General features: G+C 44.2%; 1 protein-coding gene across 1 annotated transcript in view; it reads left to right on the top strand.

Moving 5' to 3' along the window:
- LOC306926160 (glypican-1-like) overlaps positions 1 to 21,218 on the top strand; it is a gene marked incomplete at its 5' end in the record, with an annotated part of 54,971 nt that extends 33,753 nt beyond the window's left edge. Inside the window, 9 exons of the mRNA XM_079505423.1 lie at positions 7,746 to 7,904; positions 9,839 to 10,056; positions 11,208 to 11,381; positions 12,758 to 12,923; positions 14,161 to 14,291; positions 14,891 to 15,031; positions 16,015 to 16,145; positions 20,325 to 20,500; positions 20,905 to 21,218. Coding sequence (XP_079361549.1) covers positions 7,746 to 7,904; positions 9,839 to 10,056; positions 11,208 to 11,381; positions 12,758 to 12,923; positions 14,161 to 14,291; positions 14,891 to 15,031; positions 16,015 to 16,145; positions 20,325 to 20,500; positions 20,905 to 21,080 — 1,472 coding nt within the window. The 3' untranslated portion in view covers positions 21,081 to 21,218. The remainder of the gene's footprint in view (positions 1 to 7,745; positions 7,905 to 9,838; positions 10,057 to 11,207; positions 11,382 to 12,757; positions 12,924 to 14,160; positions 14,292 to 14,890; positions 15,032 to 16,014; positions 16,146 to 20,324; positions 20,501 to 20,904) is intronic.
- Positions 21,219 to 22,415: the final 1,197 nt, after the last annotated feature.

Below are 22,415 nucleotides of genomic sequence, written 5' to 3'. Positions count from 1 at the left end.
TACAGTATATTAAGCATGTATGTCTGCTATTTTTGAACATTTTTGAAAAATCTTGAAAGTGTGAGAAATACTGATTAAGAAGGAATTTGTAGAATCGGCCCCCAGTCATAATGGGTTAAAAAAGAAACACTGAAATATTCAACGATTGACTGGCTGAATGAATACAGTTTCTAACTCTATAGGCCTCAAGTAGACTTACTGTACATTACTTACTGTACTTCCTACTGTACAGTAGGAAGGTGATTGGCTGTCAGGTCATGGTGACTGACAGACGGAGCTACAGTACACACTGCTACACCTATAGGGGATCTACTCCTACACTTCTCTAACTGCCCTTTGCTCTTCTGCTTGTATTCATCCCCCACCTTTTCTGCTCCTCTCACCACCCTCTCTGTAGCTCTCCTGCCCTCTCATGGTATCTGTTCTCCACTCTCCTGCACCACGCGGTGAGCCCTCATTCACACCCTCCTCTCCTCTTTGTTTGTGAAACCTCTGAGCCCACAGGGCACTTAAAGGCTCCCAGTCGGTTTAAAGGTCTGGCTAACGGGAGTTTCCACACTTTCTGCCGCTCGGCTCTCTCTCTCTCTCTCTCTCTCTCTCTCTTTCTCTCTCTCTCTCTCCCCTCTGCTACAGACACTTATCCACAGCAAGTTAGGAGTTCCATCATTAGGACTATTTGGACTCGAGATCTGCCTCACAGCTCCTGCACTCACTTTCACCGTCTTCTCCTGTTCGTGTGTGTGCGTGTGCGTGTGCGTGTGTGTGTGTGTGTGTGTGTGTGTGTGTGTGTGTGTCTATAGCACATGTTCAAGTAGTCTGCCTCGCGCGTGTGTGCATGCATGTGTGTCTATGTATGTGTGTGTGTGTTTATAGCACATGTTCAAACATTCTGAGAGCGCCTGCATGTGTGTGCAAGCGTGCACGTGCGTGCGTGTGATACATGTTGCCAGTGCCACTGTGCTCACTTCTGTCTCTAGTCTACAAGCAAATTAAAAGTTTTTATAGCAGGATGCCCTACTTCCATTACCTAGCAACCCAGGAATGTATCACAATGTGTCTGTCTCTGTGGCCAACAGCCTCCTCCTCTGTCTGGGCGAGCAGGAAACCCAGCGACAACATGCTAACGCTGCAACAATGTGCTGCAGCACATCTGTGCCCAGAGATGGGATAGTGATTACATCTGCCCCTGGAGCCCCGCGGAAGCATTAGGCTGCATGGGTCTACTACTGTATCTGTAACCAGCCATTGATTACAATGAACGCTATATACATTTGAGATGTGTCTTGTTGTGATGAGTTAATTAAGGCTGAGCATCGGTCCAATACAGAAACTGAATGAGACCTGAATTCTAAGCGTCATGTCCTGTCCTCTCCTTACCAATGTCTTGCGACTTATTAGTAAAGATTTTGAAGGCCTCTGAATTGATCTGACGCAACTCAAGCCCGTCTTGCATAAACAATCCTCCATCCAACAACCCATTGCAAAAAACAATGGGTTGTCTAGACGTCTCAAAGCACAAACGTAGTGACTTAAGACTCACTAAGACAGGTGATGGCTGGGTATTTCTCCCCTGCTACACTGTCTTCCTGCCTCCTCCGTTCCTCTCCATCCTCTCATGTCGTCTCCCTATCACGTCACGCCTTCCCTTGTCTTGCTTCCAGCGTGCAGCGCAGGCTGTCACCTGCCATGTCAACACCTGGAAATCTCAAGATCTCACCTCCTCAGAAGATCAGTGCCGCTTCAAAGTGAGAACATGATTAGAGGATTAAGCGAGAGGTAAAGATGTTTGGCTGCTGAAGAGACGAGAGAATCCTGGCCGCACGCTCCAGTGATCACAGCCAGCTCAACTACAAAGATCCCGACACTCCTGCACTTTAGAACAAAACAAACAAAACGACCCGAGAGGGACTTTTTATTTTCTTCCAAAAAACATGAATAATTCTGTACTTCCTACCCGTGACCTAAGTTAGATGGCCGTATTGTGCTTTGCCCCCCTTCTTGCTGTTGTTTTGTAAGGGTGGTCTCAGTATCTATACATGCCCACTGGTTTTGTAGTGGATGGTACATTTTGTGGAGGAAAATGGGAATAAAGGGACGATTCAAGGATGAAATGGAGTTGCGTAGTGAACTAGCACATTTTTGTCTACACACATTCAGATCAGAAGTGTTAACTCTGTGTAAACTTGACCCGTAATTTGGTACATTTGTACTCTCTCTGAGTTCAGTTGATACCCCAGATTGTTGCGGTGTAGGAGACTGTCCATGTGCTGCCTCTCTCTCTCTCTTTCTCTCTCTCTCTCTCTCTCTCAGGTGATCGCTCTCTCTCTCTCTCTCTCTCTCTCTCTCTCTCAGGTGATCGCTCTCTCTCTCTCTCTCTCTCTCTCTCTCTCAGGTGATCGCTCTCTCTCTCTCTCTCTCTCTCTCTCTCTCTCTCTCTCTCTCTCTCTCTCTCTCTCTCTCTCTCTCTCTCGCTCTCCTTTCTACTTAATGCCCTACCTTAAAATACTACTACCATGCTACACTAGCTTGTCTTAATTGGTCATTATGCTGGCACACATGCTCAAAATATCAAATCATTGACTTCAGTTCACAACCCCTTTCACCTTCACAAGACCAATGGAAATTATGCTTTTTTTGTGCTTTATCCTTTTGCCAGATATGTACAAATATGTGTTAATGTAGGCCTACCTTACAATGCATTATTGTCAATGAAAATGTCAATCAATCAATCAAGCGAGCAATCAACCAATTCAATTAAGTTGAAATGCGTTCAAAATCATGTTAAAGGAATACTAGAGCCACATGGACTAAGGCTAAGGCCTTTAGTGTGTCTGCACTGTAGACATTGTCCGTGATGTCAAATGGTGCACCAGCCTGTGGCAATGAAACATTCATGGAGCAGCGATGATGAAGGCATCCCCGCTTCTGCTCCACTTAGCATGGAGTACACGCACGTGTGTATGGATGCACAAGGAGGAGAAGTGCAAGAGTACACACACAACACGCATGTGTTTGCACGCACGCATGCACGCACGCACACACGCACGCACGCACGCACGCACGCACGCACGCACATTCTGTCCCAAGAAAAGTGTTATGAAAAAGGGTGTTGCGGGAGTGGAGGCAGAGTTGGGGGTGCAGTCAGCCGTGGGGCACTTGCTGACCCCTAACCTTCCTAGACACACCCAGATACACACACACACACAGTCACACACACACACACACACACACACACACATGCGCACGCGTGCGCAGAATGTTCCTGGGGCATCCAGTCTGTGTCAAGGGACTGATGCAGCAGACTGCTTTCTAGGCTGTCTGGCTGCCAATGTACAGTGTGTGTGTGTGTGTGTGTGTGTGTGTGTGTGTGTGTGTGTGTGTGTGTGTGTGTGTGTGTGTGTGTGTGTGTGTGTGTGTGTGTGTGTGTGTGTGTGTGTGTGTGTGTGTGTGTGTGTGTGTGTGTGTGTGTGTGTGTGTTCTGTGGTTTTTGCTGTCTAAACGTGCCCACAAGTATGCGTCTGCAGGTTTATCTGACCTCATGGTTCGTTATTCACACAGTGGCCATTTTGCTGTCATGTTAGGCCTAAAGCGGTAAAACTATACGTAACTCTCCTGCTACACCGAATTTGAACCCGGGTCTCCTGTGCAAGTGCTGACAGTTTCACCACTGAGCCTGCCTGCTTGCTCTGGGGAGAAATAGATTTTGGACCCTCTCGTAAAATGTCTGTGTCAAACCAGAAACTAAAGGTTACTTTAGTAACTACAGTTACTAATGAGCAAATTAGTTCAAATGAGCAAAATGGTTCGCCTATGGGGCTCCCCATGAGCGAACCATTTTGTGAAATGAAGATTAAAAGGACAGGATGGTGTGAACGTTTGTGTCCTATCTAGACACAAGATCTAAATGTCTGAATAGAAGAGCAGGGAGATACAACCAACCAACCAAATTGTATAAGTTATATTGTATGAACATCCCTACCTCTACCGTACAGATAGCAAAATAACATTTTATTCACAAAACAAAGTAGCAGAGCATATAGATTCTATATCTTTTTTTAAACGTTTGACAATGTTTTCTAAACGTTGAGTAATGGCCTTTTTGAGGTGCGCTAGCCCCTCCAATGGATGGCTTTTGAAGATTACGTCATATGGCAGCCAAGTCTATGGGATTTTTAATGTTTGTTTAGAGCACTTCGTTTGTCAGCCAAGTCTATGGACTTTGAGGATATCACAATGTTTGTTGAGAGCACTTTAGAGCCAGCCAAAAAGACTATGGACTATATGGACGTTAATGTTTGTTTAGGGCTCTAAATGACGACATATGACATCATGTGGCCGATATCAATATTTTTGCAGGAGTTAACCTCTGCATTCTTGCGGTAGACAGATCTTGAATATTGGTCTGTCCACCAGTCCAGTCTTCATTGATCGTGCCAGACCTCTCTCGTCAGGTTACGTATCAATAATACATTGGTTTATTATACATTGTCTTGTCAAGGACCCCCGAATGTATGTATTTGGGCACGGACACCCGCATACATTTGATTCCTTCCTTTTTTCATTCCTTTTTTGGTCAAGGTTAAGGTTTGTCCAAAAAATAACCAAACTACAGGCTCACAAGTGTTTAAACTGTTTTTGCTGGGGACCCACTGGATCCCGACCCTCTTTGAAAACCATATGAATCTTTCTCTCTTCAGCCCTGCGGGTGCGCTGCAGTGGCACCTGCACAAATTGTGGTTGCTATGCTTGCACTTGCATGCCTGGCAATGGTTTGTCTTGTGTGTAACATTAGACCATACCTATGCTCAGCCTATATAAAGAGTAAAGATGCTTTTAGGAATCTACTGTTTACATGTGACCAAGAGCGCCAGAGAGTGATACACATAGAGAGCTAGAAAAAGCCCAGAGAGTCAGCAGCAAATACAGATAGAGGCGGAGAATTGAGAAAGAACAGATCATATAAGGCCAACTCCTACAGCTCTTATCTTCTGTTCTTTAGTGGTCACAAGCCTTCCTTGTCTCAGACCTTCAACCATCAAAACGTGAAGAGCAACCACTGTGACATCTACTGTCAAATGATGAATGGACATCAAATGATGAATGTAGAACCCCACCCTAGCTCTGTGACCAGACAAGAAGATGCAAACGAACGAGGATCTCATCAACGGCCTACCAAGACTGTAACTCGTGCGGGGGGAGTAAAGACACATTGGCTGACCTACACAGCTGACCACATCTGTAAACCATGCGACAAGAGCTTCCAACGTTTAGATCATCTGACGTTACACCAGTGTATCCATACAGGAGAAAAACCTTACCACTGTAAACCGTGCGACAAGAGTTTCAGTCAGTTAGTTAACTTGAAGATACATCAGCGTATCCATACAGGAGAAAAACCTTACCACTGTAAACAGTGTGACATGGGTTTCAATGACAACAGTAATCTAAGGAAACACCAACGTATCCACACTGGAGAGAAACGTTACCACTGTAAACAGTGTGACAAGAGTTTCAATGTGAGTGGTTCTCTGAAGTTACACCAGCGTGTCCACACAGGAGAGAAACCTTACCACTGTAAAGTGTGTGACAAGAGTTTCATTGACATGGGTAGCCTGAAGAAACACCAACGTATCCACACAGGAGAAAAACCTTATCACTGTAAACTGTGTGGCAAGAGTTTCAATGACATGGGTAGTCTGAAGAAACACCATCGTGTCCACACAGGAGAAAAACCATACCACTGTAAACAGTGTGACAAGAGTTTCATTTGGTCAGGTGACTTGAAGAGACACCAGCGTATCCATACAGGAGAAAAACCATACCACTGTAAACAGTGTGACAAGAGTTTCAATGTGATAGGTAGTCTGAAGAAACACCAGCGTATCCATACTGGAGAGAAACCTTACCACTGTAAACAATGTGACAAGAGGTTCGGTCAGTTAGGTCACTTGAAGTCCCACCAGCGTATACATATGGACCTTACCAAAACTGTATGACAAGAACACACACACACACAAAAAACATCTCAGCAAGCACGGTCAGGACCTGGACGAATCTATTGGGGCTAGATCAAGTCAAACCAAATCGAAGACAGATCAACTGACCCATATTATTTAAACTGGTGAAGACGTCCTGGAAATGACGTAAAGATCATCTGCATAAGGGCTGTGATCTGGCCTAGTCCTGAACGTCCAGAGGGTTACCAGAGGATGTCATCATAACGTCATCATGACATCATTTGGCCTGCTGGGATACGTATGTTTCTTTCCTCCAGCGTATGTTTCTTTCCTCCAGAATGGGCACGCGCACATTGAAACAGGGGTTTCAGATAAAATGAAGCAGCACCAGTGTTTCCGCACAATAATTCCAGCACAAGTTTACCAGCAGCTGAATATATCCCATGGAAGTGGTTCCCAAACATTTTAAATGTAAGGACTCCCATAACGCTGGGAGTATAGAAATGGAACCAAAATGTGGTTCCATTGGTTCCATAATCCATTTACACACTCAGGGTTACAGACTAGTACATTGGAACGCCCTGAAAGAACCATGAGGGGCGCGGACCCCACTTTGAGAACCACCAGCCTATGGTTTGCAGCTGCAGGGTGGGAGCCTTTCAAAAGGCAGGCTGTGACTCTCTCTGTTTGGGGCTGGATGCCTGTTTGGGGCTGGATGCCTGTTTGGGGCTGGATGCCTGTTTGGGGCTGGATGCCTTCTTTTTGTTTAGCTGTTTGTTTCACACACCGACTTCAAGGTGCTCCTCTTGACCTATAAAGCCCTAAACGGACTTGATGCACAAAGCTTTGAGGGGCGCTAGCCCCTCCTATGCCCAGCTGTGTGTGTTTGTGTGTACCACATAGTGGTGATTTGATTTCACAGAATCGGAATGCGATGTATGATGATGTATGATGATGTATGATGATGTATGATGATGTATGATGATGTATGATGATAAGAGCGTCCCTCACTTTACACTGCGAGCGTGACTTTTTTAACCCATTGAGACCTGGGACAAGATTCTACAAAATGTCTTCCAAATCCTGACAGTTTTTTTTATTTCATTTTTTTTGTCACCAAATAATGAATGAACAGAAATCAAGCATAAATATAAATACAAGAAAACAAAAATACATAACAAAAACACAGAGATAATAAAAGAAATCCAAAGGTAAACAGAAAAGCAACTTAACATAAACTTCAACAGTACAGCATTTTTCAAATAGAGTGTAAGGCAAGGCAGGAAAGAGCAGGAGACATGACTCACAATATACAGCAGATATATGACATTATTTGTCTCAGGCCTGGCCTGCATCCAGCCCTCGCTCGCACCCCGAGGAGACAGAAGCCCCGGAGACCCCCAAATCCTGACAGTTTTCTGAAAAACGTATCAGTGGTGCACCGGTGCTCAAACTTATTCATGTCAAGCACCCACAGAATTATCTGCATTTGGCCGCGGACCCCCACCTGAAAATATGTTGTTCCAGGGATCCTCCAAAAGCAGATATTTGAGTTAAAAACGTGCACTGTGAACGAAAGATTCTATATCATATATTCATATGAGATTCAAAGATACAGTATCTACAAGCTCGTAGCGCAGCTCTACACTTGTAGAGCTGCCATTTTTCAGCGGCTACAGTTTAAAATAGTGGATAAAATCTATAAGGCGACACAGATCTAAATGGGTTAAACTTGTTTTGGTATTGCTATACTTTTACTGAGTTCTTCTTCCTCCTCCCACCATGCAGGTGAGCACCTGAGGACGTGTCCCCAGGGCCCTACGTGTTGCATCACCAGCATGGAGGAGAACCTGGCCAACCTCAGTGCCAAGGAGACCGAGGGCCTGATCAAGGCAGCCGGGAGGTCACTGCAAGCTTCCTTCACCGCTCTGTACAGGAGCTATGACAGTAAGATGATCTGTCTGTCTGTCTGTCTGTCTGTCTGTCTGTCTGTCTGTCTGTCTGTGTCTGTGTCTGTGTCTGTGTCTGTCTGTCTGTCTGACTGACTGACTGACTGACTGACTGATGCCAGGTCATTGTTGTTGACCTGGCATCCTATAGTGTATAGTCAATGTACAGAAGGTTATTTTTTTTGGATATTTATATAGGTTCTTCTTGGTTTACCTATGATCCTAGATTACTATTTATGCATTTGATGTATGTTGTTGTTCTTGCTTATTGTAAATCGCTCTGGATTAAGAGTGTCTGCTAAATGCCTAAGTTGCAAAATTGGTTTGTAATGTATGTTGTATGCTTGTGAGTGTTTCCTCATGGGTGATTGGGTTTCCCTGGCTGCACACTTTAAACAACATGTGCAATGCTTGCTGTGTGTGTGTGTGTGTGTGTGTGTGTGTGTGTGTGTGTGTGTGTGTGTGTGTGTGTGTGTGTGTGTGTGTGTGTGTGTGTGTGTGTGTGTTGTGTGTGCACGTGCGTGTGTACGTGGCCATCAAGGCTACCCCTGACTGGGTGCTATAATGAGAACAGAGTGAGCCAGACACAATGAAATGTGATAAGCTGAACCCCGTTAGCTTGTGTACTGCGCACGCACGAACACACACACACACACACACACACACACACACACACACACACACACACACACACACACACACACACACACACACACACACACACACACACACACACACACACACACACACACACACACACAGGGAGAGAGGGGTATCCCTCGGGGCAGAGGCTGGCTCGGCTAATGAGCAGTTGACCCACTGAGGAGCCAAGTCTGCAGATCATTGCACATCACACAGAGGGCGGGGCTGATCGGAGGCGAGGTATGAGAAGGAGAGAGAGACAGACAGAGAGTAAGACAGTGACAGAGAGTAAGACAGTGACAGAGAGTAAGACAGTGTGAAAAAGAGAGAAGGCTCAGCTCCACAGTGTTTCATTTATTTAAAAACGTGCGTGAGACGCCGGGTACTGTTCCGTGAGAACACAAGAGAGGGAAGTGGGTTGGATAGAGAAGGACAAGAGTGAGGGAACAAGAGATGGAGGAAGGGGACGGGGTTGTATGACAGATACAGTATATCTACAGTATACAGACACACTAAATCAAAGATGGCCCCTCTCTCATGTCTTATATTTGTATGGGGACAAAATATATAGGGTTGAATATTACTGTAACTCCACCTGTACACACGCACAGTCGCACGCATGCACAGTCGCACACACACACACACACACACACACACACACACACACACACACACACACACACACACACACACACACACACACACACACACACACACACACACACACACACACACAGTCACACACACACACACACCCACACACACACACACACACACACACACACACACACACACACACACACACACACACACACACACACACACACGTAGATAAGCATCTATAAATACTTGACTTTGCACAAGAGGAAATAAAGTAAGAAAAGAAAGAAAGAAAGAAAGAAAGAAAGAAAGAAAGAAAGAAAGAAGAAATGTGGAGCACAGTAGCTGTCCATCTGGTATAGCTTAAGGCTTGGACAGTTACACCAGGTATGATTTCATATAATGAGGAATTTGTCTCAGACAGGTTGGTCTTTGAGGCAGGAAGGAGAAGTCCCCCCCCCTCTCTCTCTCTCTCTCCACGCACGCACGCACGCACGCACGCACACACACACACACACACACACACACACACACACACACACACACACACACACACACACACACACACACACACACACACACACACACACACACACACACACACACACACACACACACACACACACAGGGAAGGACACACACACACACGCACTCACTGTCTTTCCTCCCCGTCCGTCTGTCTCTGGTCAGCCTACTTCACAGAGCTCCACAGCCGTTCGGAGCGTTCCCTGCAGGACGTGTTGGCCCCCCTGGGGCCCCTGTACACCCAGAACACAGGCCTCTACGCTGACCTCTACGCTGACCTACGCCGCTACTACAGAGGCTCCGCCCTCAACCTGGACGAGACCATGTCAGAGTTCTGGTCCCGCCTCCTGGAGCTGGCCTTCAAGAACAACATCCCTCCAGATGTAAATATATACAGTATAGCCCGTGGTCCGGGGGAACCCCAGGGGTCCTTGAGGGGGGTTCCAGGGGGTCCCCAGCAAAATGGGGGCTCTGTGGCCACTGGCCAAATACACATTCATTTCGGGGTCCTTGACATAGAAAAGTTTAAGAACCACTTTTGATACGTACAGTAGCGTTCCTATTTTGGGCATTACTGGTGAAACCTTCCCAAAATAACAGATTTCTGAGCTCATATAGGTGTTTTCGTTACCGTACAACAAAGCATAAAATAGGGCCTAAGTGGTTAAATAATACAAAATAAATTGGAATTTCAATTGCCGTTTCAGAAATGCTTAACGTTAATTATTTTATATAAGCAAGTATTATCAGCAGCTGCATCCTTTGATTCTGGTCTGTCTGTCCCGTTGTAGTTGAATGAGGAGAATTTAATGGCTGCTTAAAAATATTCCTTGTTTCTTGTTACAATCTCCCTTGTTGGTAAAGTTCCTATTGCGAGACAAATCACTTGCACCATAAAACTAATCCCAATGCACTAATCCCAGTGCGTTACATGCTTAATTCCCGATCACAGAAAGTATCTATTAATTTTAATTGACTATTCTTTTGTCCAGGTCCATGTACTCTCACTTTTATTACGTTCCATTTTCAACAGACCATAAACATTTTATGAGGCTTTTTATTTGCTGAGGTTAGTCACCCGAGATCGGATGAAGACGAGGCATTGTTTGAAAATGTAAAAGTAGCTCAAAGTTCATTGTGAAAACAAAGTACAGATAATATCATTTTATCGTTCTCCACAATCGTTCTATTACATAATTACACTATCAGTCTCCAGCCTGGCTTTTACATTCATAACAGCAACCAATTCTTATTTTGAGCCTTCTCAGAATGTGGATATATTGCTTTTCTGTAAACCAGTGGTTCTCAAAGCGGGGTCCATTTGGTTCATTTGGTCCATTTGGTCCATTTGGTTCCATAACAAATGCACTAGTTTAGTTCAGTGTACATTGAATATAAAATGGAAACAATACATATCAATAAAGAAACTCTGAAAGAAAAGGAAGTAGCCAAAAGGAAGTGCTTTCCTAAATAGCAGAGAGATTATTAATTAACACACATTAAAAATGTACTCATTATGTTCTCTGACTGACAGGTCAGCCTATCGGAAGACTACCTGGAGTGCGTTGCCAAGCAACAGGAGACCCTGCGGCCGTTCGGCGAGGTTCAGAGGGACCTCAAGGTGAAGGTGACCAGGGCTTTTGTCACCGCCAGGTCCTTTGTCCAAGGACTCACCATCAGCGGAGAGGTGGTCCGCAAGGTCTCCCAGGTCAGACATCACACTGCCCGTGTGTTCAAGTGTGTGGGTAGGAGAGAGAGATACAGTATGGAGACAGAGAGAGAGAGAGAGAGAGGTGTGAGAGATACTGAGTTATTAATATCAACAAATAAAACCACCGGTATGTGAGTAAGCAAGAGGGAGTGTGCATGCGTGCATACATGCGTACGTACGTGCGGTACTACTAAGGCCTGTTGAGCCCGGGAAAGAGCAGACATGGTGAATGTGGGGCTGACGCACCCTAACTGCCTGTGAATGTCTCTCCACCCAAAAAACATCATTAGAAGTGAAGCGTCAGGCTCTGTCAAGCAAGTAACCATCTCAGATATATGACCGTGTGGTCGTCCAACCATGGGTGTGACAATGTACTCAGCTCATGATGCAACTACGTCTCTACATAAAGAAATTAGATGTGTGTGTCACTGTGTGTGTGTGTGTGTGTGTGTGCGCGTGCGTGCGTGCGTGCGTGTGTGTGTGTGTGTGTGTGTGTGTGTGTGTGTGTTTCTGTGTGTGTGTGTGTATGTGTGTGTATGTGTATGTGTATGTGTATGTGTATGTGTATGTGTGCGTGTGTGTGTGTGTGTGTGTGTGTGTGTGTGTGTGTGTGTGTGTGTGTGTGTGTGTGTGTGTGTGTGTGTGTGTGTGTGTGTGTGTGTGTGTGTGTGTGTCTGCCGCGCGTGCGTGCGTGCATTGCTCCAAGTCTCCATCCACCAATCTTTTCATATTTTAGTACCAGGCATAAGTCAAGGCCAATTCATTCATTCTTTTGTGGCACAATGTTATTGCTTGCTGAAAATGAGGGTTTTACTTCGCGCCTCATTTTCACATGTAAATCTGTTGAATTCTCTATGAGCGCCGCCATTGTATACAACAAATCCCATTGGGCTCCCATTCATCTATCCTCCCAACCCTCTCACTACGACCTGATTCATACTCTTATAGTTGCATTCTGCATGGTGTAGCGCCGGGGTTCTCAACGTTTTTGGCTCGGGACCCCCGGAAATGCTTTGCCAATACAAATTGACCGCTACAATAATATACAATAATATCAGACCCGTCTGAACTGTGTGGTGCTGTACTACTGTACTATACTGTACTGTACAAGCCCTCCTCCCTGGCCTCTGTGTGTGTGTGTGTGTGTGTGTGTGTGTGTGTGTGTGTGTGTGTGTGTGTGTGTGTGTGTGTGTGTGTGTGTGTGTGTGTGTGTGTGTGTGTGTGTGTGTGACGCTGATCAACAATTGCAAAAAATAAAGAAAAAAAAACTCAAACTTGCAGTACGGTGCTGAAGTAAATGTACTTAGTTACTTTAAATTTCCACCAGTGGAGATTAGCATACATAGCTAACGCTATCCCGCTTGGCCCTTCAGGTCTCTCTGAGTGAAGAGTGTGTGCGGGCTCTGATGAAGCTGGTCTACTGCCCCCACTGCCTGGGGCTGCCCACGGTGAAGCCCTGTTCCAACTACTGCGCCAACGTCATGAAAGGCTGCCTGGCCAACCAAGCTGACCTGGACGCAGAGTGGATGAACCTCATAGGTGAGCTGATAGTGATATGGACGCAGAGTGGATGAACCTCATAGGTGAGCTGATAGTGATATGGACGCAGAGTGGATGAACCTCATAGGTGAGCTGATAGTGATATGGACGCAGAGTGGATGAACCTCATAGGTGAGCTGATAGTCATATGGACGCAGAGTGGATGAACCTCATAGGTGAGCTGATAGTGATATGGACGCAGAGTGGATGAACCTCATAGGTGAGCTGATAGTGATATGGACGCAGAGTGGATGAACCTCATAGGTGAGCTGATAGTGATATGGACCGCGTTTACATGGAACGTTGAATGCACTGCATTTATACCAGTGGTTTCCAAACTGTTTCATGTCAAGGAATTGACACTAATTAGCCCGAGGACCCTCCCATTTGAAAAAATATGCCAGGGCCCTCATAAGATTTTTACAGCTTAGCAGTGATTCTCAACCCGTTTAATTAAAGGACCCTCAGCTTGACACGCATTAGTCTACGGAGCCACATTTAATGGCATTTCTATCTCTGGGACCCCAATGTCTATTGTAAAATCAATGTTAATTTCAAATGGAACCAAATGGACCCATGGTTCCATTTGCATTTGTACAACTCTCAGAGTTATAGAACCATAAGGGTCCATTTGGTTCCTAACTATCATTTAGCTGGGGACCCCCTGGAACTCCCTCAAGGACCCCTGGGGGTCCCCGGAAGCCATGCAAGGCACACCGACCTACTGTAAATGGAAGCAGTTAGGGGTTCACTGCTAAATAGGACACTTTTACACGCTTCCAGGAGGAGCCGCCGAGCCGGGAATCGAACCGGGAACCTTCCGACTCCAAGAAGGCGGCTAGCTACCTCCTGAGCCACGGCCCCTTTTCCACCATATGAATAGTGACACGCCCACTTTGGTTCCCACTTCAGGGCAAGAAGAAGTATTTTTTGGTTCCAGTTCCGAACAAACTATTAGGGATATGATCTGAACCGATTAATTTGGTTCAAAATTAGGCGGGGAAAAAGAACAGAACCGGTTTAACCCCAGCGGAAAAGATGCCTGAGATGACATGTGTATTGTGTACACATAATACATAGGATACTATGCACAATGTAGATGAGAATTAAAGCATCATGTCTCTCCTCTCCTCTCCTCTCCTCTCCTCTCCTCTCCTCTCCTCTCCTCTCCTCTCCTCTCCTCTCCTCTCCTCTCCTCTCCTCTCCTCTCCTCTCCTCTCCCCTCTCCTCCCCTCAGAAACGATGATCCAGGTTGCGTCTAGTTTCACCACAGAGCCCAGTCTGGACGTTGTGCTCTCATCCATTCCTCTTCACATCTTTGAGGCTGTACGATACCTTCACAACAACATGGACATGTTCACTGCTAAAGTAAGACTTTAATCTGTTTATGTTTTACACGTTCATTAAAAATCCCACCAGAATTTTTTCTTTAGCCTGTTGCTCCTCCCCTAACCTAATAATACTATATATATATATATATATATATATATATATATATATATATATATATCAGTACATGCTTTTCCAAGCACACTCACTGGTGTGATATGTGGCTCTATAGTGACATCTAGTGGAATCTACTCAAACTCACCAATATGGACATAAACTAAACCCTGAAAACGGCGGAACAAGTCAATACCGGGACAAGTCAATACCGGGACAAGTCAATACCGGGACACGGGGACAGGGGGCAGAGCCGCAGAGCGCATGATCGGACCCCCCGACAGAATGGGTCTGCTGCCTACTGCTCGTACAAAGAGGCAGGGCTTGCAAAGTACGACCAAGTAAAGGTCTGTGACTGTGTGATCGTAATCATCTGACAGCTGGAAGGAACGGCCGTACCGCCAGATCGCCCTGACCCCTGGTCGTGAATTAGTGTCATTAATCAATTGGCTATCGTGTGTGTGTGTGTGTGTGTGTGTGTGTGTGTGTGTGTGTGTGTGTGTGTGTGTCTCCGTGTCTCCCAGGTGTACCAAACGTGTGGACCTCCAGGTGAGACGGGAGCAGGAACTCCCAACCCTGAAGAGCACAAGAGGCGCAGTAATTCACTGACTGCTGCCGCTGAGTACAAGCCCACTGCCACGGCTGAACTCAGGCTGGAGATGCAGGTCAGGGTTATGTTCATGTGTATGTCGTTGCTGTCGTTGCTGTCTCCATCTTCTAACTTTTCATGTTTTGTTTTGTTTTTTCACAAATGAATGTCCTGCTTGATCACAGTACAGCGCCACACAAAAGCATCAAAAGCAGCAGATGTGCAAGCTCGAAACGCGATCTGAGCTTGTAAATCTGCTTTTTTTCCCCTTCCTATTTTAGAATTGATCTTTGAAACATTTTAACAGCACAAATCTTGTATAGGGGTCTCTGGGCCCGATGGGGGTCCGTGGCCAAATACATAATTAATTTGACAATGGAAAAGTTGTGTTAACCCATTCAATCCGGGAAAGCATCTGTGTCACATGTCTGAAGTAAAATGAGAAAGAAGTAGCATGTGCTTAAATTCATATCTAGAATTTTTTTCAAATGTCAAAGATTTCTGAGATGATGGAATGGTGATGGATGATGATGGTCATGGAAGGGAAACCTTCTGAAAGCTTCAGGGGCAAAGATAATCAACTTCAAAATCTCAAAAAACTGTCAAAATGTCATCTCAGACATGCTAGTGTTAGTTAAAAAGTAGTTAACAGGCCTGGACAGCTGGGCACCTAGGCTGCTCTGATGAATTTGTCCCCATTCCGTCAGTCTACTGTATATCTATCAATAAAGGCAGAAAAAGCCCAGAAATATCTTAAAAAGAAAAGAAAAAAAGTAGTTAACATATCATCACAATCATGTTAACCACTTCATCCATTATTGTATACTTTGCCTGTTCAGCAACAAAGTCTTATGTACACCTGATAGGCTCAGAGACAGGTGCTTTGGCTCTTCAAAAATGGCTCTTCAAAATGAGCAGATATACAGTACAGTTCACAGTGCATGCCACACTATGAACGCGGCAATCTTTGAATATATATATATTTTGAAAGCATCGACATGATATAGCAACAGAAAACCAATGACCCTGTCTTGTCTGTCTGTCCGTCTCCCCATGCAGGTGTCAGACCTGTCCAGTAAGCTGAGGGCGATGCAGCAGTACTGGGTTCAGCTCCCTGCAGCGCTCTGTGTCAAGTTGGCATCAGGCAACACCAATCAAGACAAATGCTGGAATGGCATGAGCAAGGCTAGGTGGGTCACACTGAACCATGCCATACACCCAGGTTATCTAGGGCAGTGGTTCATGTCCAAGGCTAGGTGGGTCACACTGAACCATGCCATACACCCAGGTTATCTAGGGCAGTGGTTCACAAACTTTTTCATGTCAAGGACCCCCAAATTGACACTAATTAGCCTGCGGACCCCCATTTGAAAAGATATGCCAGAGACCCTCCATAAGAGAAGATTTTTACGGCTCTAGCAGTAGATTCTCAACCCGTTTAATTTCAAGGACCCTCAGTTTGATATAAATATACTACAGACCCCCATTTAATGGCATTTCTATCTCTGGGACCCCAATTTATATTGTAAAATCAATGTTAATTTAACTCTGAGAGTATACAAATGGAACCAAATGGACCCTCTCAGAGTTACAGACCCATAAGGGTCCATTTGGTTCCAAACTATAATTTAGCTGGGGACCCCCTGGAACTCCCTCAAGGACCCCTTTTGGGAACCACTGATCTAGGGCTTTAACTATCGATTATTTTCTTCCTTTTTTTAAAAAGATATTTTTGGGGCTTTTTGCCTTCATGGATAGAATAAGTGGAGACAGACAGGAAACAAGGAGTGAAACACGGGGACTCTGGGAGTGACATACAGGCAGCAAAGTCAGGAGACGGGACTCAAACCAACAATGCACTGCATAGGAGCCTGCTAGGTGCCCAGGCCGCTAGGCCGGCCCCCAAACTATTGATTATTTTCTTACTAGTGAACATTCTATTGCAGTGCATGGTTCTCAAACTTTTTCATGTCATTGTCAAGTATCCATGAATTGATATGCATTTGGCCCGCGGACCCCCATCTGTGAAAAGGTGTGGGGGGGAGAAGAAGAAAAAAAAGAAAAGAAAATATAAATTATTCTAAAATGTCAAAACATTTTCCATATTTCTTTCAAAAATAGCATAATGTGCAAGCTCGCAGCCCAGCTCTCCAGCACAAAGTGCTGCATCTTGCATTGGCAAGTTGCTACTGTATATATAGTAGAACGTTAGAAAGTTGCTGCATTGCGTCTGACAGCTGTGAGCAAGGCTTTGATTGATTGAATACTTTATTATAACAGTTTGCAAAAAAAAGTACAGAGGTACAGTTATACAATAATGCCAAAGGCAGAACAAAAAAGCCTTCAGGCCTTCAGCCTTCATAGGACCATTGTGGTCCTATGTAGGCATCAGCGGTATTGCAACAGGATAGGTCTACTTCTTTTTGAAATGTGCAGAGAAATACATTTCAGCGCATGTTGACATGGAGCAGGGTTTCTCAACCATGTCAGCTCGAGAGACACAAACGATAAATATCATGTTGCCCCGGGACCCAAACTGAATTAATCACTTAATAAAATAAAATCGTAAAAATAGCTGATCTAAAAGCTGATAATTGCGACCTGTTTGCTTCTATATCTGCTGTTTTTTGCTATTTCTTAACAAATACAATTCATGGATAATTCTTTTATACATTTCTGAAATTCTTTTGAAATTCCTGAAGTTTTTGCGACCCATAGAAAACCCATTGTTTGGGTTGACAGCGAACATTGACATGGATGACAGCGAACATTGTTCAGCAGAACTGTACTAGGTTCCTGTATCATAATGTGTGAGGCAAGTCACGGCATGCTGCAGACTAAATAGCTGGCAGGGTTTAAAGGCTGCAGCTGTACATTTCTGCATGCGGCAGTGAACACCACAAGACTTTTTGATCTTGGTAAGTAATCCTGCACCTGAAGATATGCAGACGTAAATCACCACTGTCAGGCAGACACCTGTACTGCAATGTAGAAATACTCTGTATTTAAAAGTCCGGAATTCAAAATGTACTTGAGTAAAAGGCATCAAAATATATATATTTTGATGCCTTTTACTCAAGTACATTTTAAGTATACTTAAAGAAGGGGTAAAGTTAGGCCTCATTCACTTAAATAATTGTAGTGGAGTAAAAGTACAATATTTGCCTCTGAGATGTAGTGGAGTACAAGTAAAAGTGTTCGAAATTGGAAATACTCAAGTAAAGTAGGCTACAAATACCTCAAAATTATACTTAAGTACAGTACTTGAGTAAATGTACTTGTGTATGCACACATGCAGTCATGGACAAGGACAAATGCCACCGTGAGCCTGTCATCGACTCCTACCAACACCACACAGGAATAGACAGATTCGATTTAGACTTGACAGATTAGATTTTACACAGATCTAATCTTCAATATATGCTGCTTCCATAACAGCCCCTTTAACAGGCCCTAATCCATCCTCTGGTGTAGCGTAAATGGATTACAGCAATTTGATGCCATGTTGAAATATGCAGTCTTAAACACATGTCACACGCATGAATGCACACACATTTTCCTCGTCTTGCCACGTGAACGAATCATTGAACACATACAGTATACATACTGTATGATAGATATACTGCAGGCTATAGTGTACGTATACAGTAAACCTGATTGGCTCAAATCTTCCAAACAGTGACACTTTTTCTGAGTAGATCATGCTGAGTTTGATTGTCAAAAGACATCAAATATAGATGGAGCGCTGCTGGTTATGTGCGTGTGTGTGGGTGCGCGTGCGTGCGTGTGTGATAGAGAGAGAGTGCGAGTTTGCTGCTGAGAACACTGAAATATTGACAATATGTGAACGTTCCGGTTATTAACCTGCAGACTCATTAATACCGGTAATGAATATACATGACTCAGATCACTGCCTGTGCGTGCGTGCGTGCGTGCGTGCGTGCGTGCGTGCGTGCGTGCGTGCGTGCGTGCGTGCGTGCGTGCGTGCGCACCACTGTACATGTGCGGTTTCTCATGTCAGCAGAAAATGATACATTTCATGTATTCATCGCAGAATCTATGAGAGCTGCAGCACACGTTTTCTCACGTTTGTGTGTGTATACCATGTTATACTATCTTTGTTGGGGCCCTTATACTCTAAGTTGGGGCCCCCTGCTGGTAAAGGTCATTAAGTCAGTTTACAATTATAAAAAGATTCAGGATTCGTCAGGTTTAGTGTTACGGTGAGAGGTTAAGGTTATAGGTACAGTACGTAATAGTTTCAGGCTTAGGGCTAGGGTTGTGCGGACAGCCGAACGCATCAGCAGATGTGCTCTCCCCCCTATCCAAGCCCTGTACGATGAACGCTGTGTCAGCAAATCTCGAGGAATAATGAAGGACCCAAGTCATCCCAACCGCAGTCTGTTTGAGATGCTACCACATGGGAAGCGGTTTCGCAGTCTCAAAGCCACTGGAAATAGACTGCAAAAAAGCTTCTTTCCCCGAACAATCAGATACATGAACGAACTGATAAGAACCAAAGTGTATCAGGGAAAAGGAAAACGCTAACACCCCCCCGCACCTTTGCCCCGCACCTTTTGCCCTTTGCCCTCGCACTATTGAGCTCAAATTGCACCTCTCTAAAACGTTTTTGTTGTATATTTATATTGAACATAGTCTACTGTGAAGTTAAAAAAAAATAATAATAATAAAAGAATACTATAATAATAATAATTGTCCTACTACAAGGAAAACATGCACATGTACATATGATACTCTTTTTCTACACTTGTTTGCTCTTTTTTGCACTAAATTCTATTTTGTTTGCTGTGTTTTGCTGTTTTGATGTCGTATTATATTTTTGCTCTTTTTTTGCACTCTATATTATTTTTTGTTTGCTGTGTTTTGCTGTTTTGATGTCGTATTATATTTTTGCTGCTGCATTTTCTGAAGGAAGCCAAACAAAAATAAGTTTTACTCTTATGTACCTGTACACAAGATGTAACAATAAAGCACAACCTTGAACCTTGAACCTTGATGGTTGTGGTTGTGGTTAGGTTGGGCCAGACCAGTTTTCATTTCCCCCATAACATAGTAAGACAGATATATAGTAAATGCGATCGCATTTTTTTTTATTTGTTTTCCTTTTGCACGACAGTTTTGGTTTTCCCTACTCTTATTACCTCTATTACCTAAACCTAACCAAACTACCCCTGAATTGACTGCCACGTGGTCACTATCGTGGTCAGTATCAGGTCAGTATCATGGTTAGTATCAGGTCAGTATAATGGTCAGTATAATGGTCAGTATGGTGTCAGTATCATGGTCAGTATCAAGTCAGTCCACAGTCCATGCATCAATCATAATGAAAACCTCTCTTTATTATTCAGATACCTTCCAGAGGTGATGGGCGATGGCTTGGCAAATCAGATCAACAACCCAGAGGTGGAGCTTGACATCACCAAGCCAGACATGACCATCCGACAACAGATAATGGAGCTGAAAATTATGAGCAACAGGTTGAAGAATGCACTGGACGGAAATGACGTGGATTTCCAGGATGCAAGTGGGTCTCATTTCTGTATTTCTTCATATTTAGGTATCTTATTTGGTGTGTGTGTGTGCGTGCGTGCGATTGGATGTTTTTGTTTAGAGAGAGACAGTATGTATGCAGTTTTAACCCATTCAAACCGGAAAAGCATCCGTGTCATTTTAGATTTTAGTGTTGGCTATTCAAAAATAGCAAATATACAAGCTCACAGAACGTCAGTTTGTGCCACGCTGCACTATTGATGTACGATGATAAGAGCGCCCCTCACTTCACACGGGTGTGATTTTTTATTTTAATCTTGAAAGTGTGAGAATTACTGATTTAGAAGGCATTTGTAGAATTGGCCTCAGGTCTTAATGGTTCAAAGAAGTTGTCTTGAGCCCACTATCATCTCCACCTGTCTCTGATTGGTTACGTAGGTGATGACATCAGCGGATCCGGGAGCGGGATGTGCACGGCCAGCCACTGTACTCGGAGCAAATCAGGCTTGTACCCGCCCAACAACAATCGAGTGAGAGGCACAGCCACGCCCCAGACACGCCCCTACACCCTCCTACTGCTGCTGCCTTGGGCTACCCTGCTTCTCCAGCGATGATGGACAGCTGCAGCATCCAATCAGACGTCAAGAATTGTACAGTCTGGGCTGAACCATGGGAAGGACAGAGGTGGGGATAGAGGGGGGCTGCTGGTGGAAAGGTAACTTTGCCAAAACAAAAAAAAGCGAAAAAAGGAAAAAAAGAGGGCATGAATGGACTACATTTTCTTTTGACCAAGAGAAGCAACAATGAACATTGACAATATTCTACGTTTCGTTTTGCTCGGTTTTAATGTGTCATTGTTTGAATGTGATCCTGGTCTTTGACTTCTGTTGAGTCCTTTCCACTTGGGAATTGAAGAAGAGGAAGAAGAAAAAAGGTAATGCTGACTCATGATGATGAAGATTTTTTTTTTCTTTTCTTTTTTTAATACGTAAATGAGTGTCCAGTCAGTAGACAGCTGTGTGACCATGCCAACTAGACAGCGGTCATGTCAGCTCCATGAGAGCTCACTAAGAGATCATGTTGGGAGTGCTGACCTTAAGTGCGTTCAACAAGGTATTTGGTTTGTGGACCTACAGTCAATCAACTTTGTCAATCAACAATGTCAGCATAGTCTAATATTGGGAGTATTAAATGTGAGATCATTCCTTTTCTGACCTGAAGGGTGAAACATTTGATAGATCGATAAAGTACTTTCAGGCCGAAATGTATTTTCTTCACAACAGAAGTAATATGAGGCTTGAATGAGAGTTGAGGATCAAGCCTGAAGCCCAAATATTTGAACTGGTCCACTTCTTCAAGTGTGTGCCATCAGCAAATGTAATGCTTAGACCAGGGGTTCTCAACCCGTGGGTCGCGACCCCTTGGGGGGTCGTCACATTATTTTGGGGGGTCCCCAAATTATTTTGCAACTGAATGGCTGGAAAATGGAAATTAAGAGTTTACAAGTAGGCCTATGTGGTGCATACACAAACTTTCCTTAATGATTATATCTGGTTTCAGTATTCATTTATGATATATCTTCTCTATTATTAAGGTTATTTTTGCAGTCAGTTTGTATTGGTGGTGGGGAGGGGGGCGAAGCGGGGGTCACGAGACATGGCCAAAGCATTTCCGGGGGTCCCCAGCCAAAAACGTTGAAAACCCCTGGCTTAGACCAATCTATTTGGGATGTATCTGCAACATTGCTGTTAAAATGGAGCTCCAAAAATCTATGATCTGATTCTGATCTCCACAAGCATTCCAACGGCTTCGACTTTTGTCACGTCACTTTGCATTTCAAAAACGAAAGTTTAAAAAAGTGAAGGATTTTTTTTAAATATATTTAATTGTGTCAAAAATGAACTTTGAAATTTTATGGAATATGAATGCACTGTTAAACGAGCACAAAA

The sequence above is a fragment of the Electrona antarctica genome (genome assembly GCF_951216825.1).
Source record: "Electrona antarctica genome assembly, chromosome: 7".
In the NCBI taxonomy this organism is placed as follows: domain Eukaryota; kingdom Metazoa; phylum Chordata; class Actinopteri; order Myctophiformes; family Myctophidae; genus Electrona; species Electrona antarctica.
The sequence above is the reverse complement of the archived record's forward strand: the minus strand, read 5'-3'. Positions and strand labels throughout refer to the sequence as shown.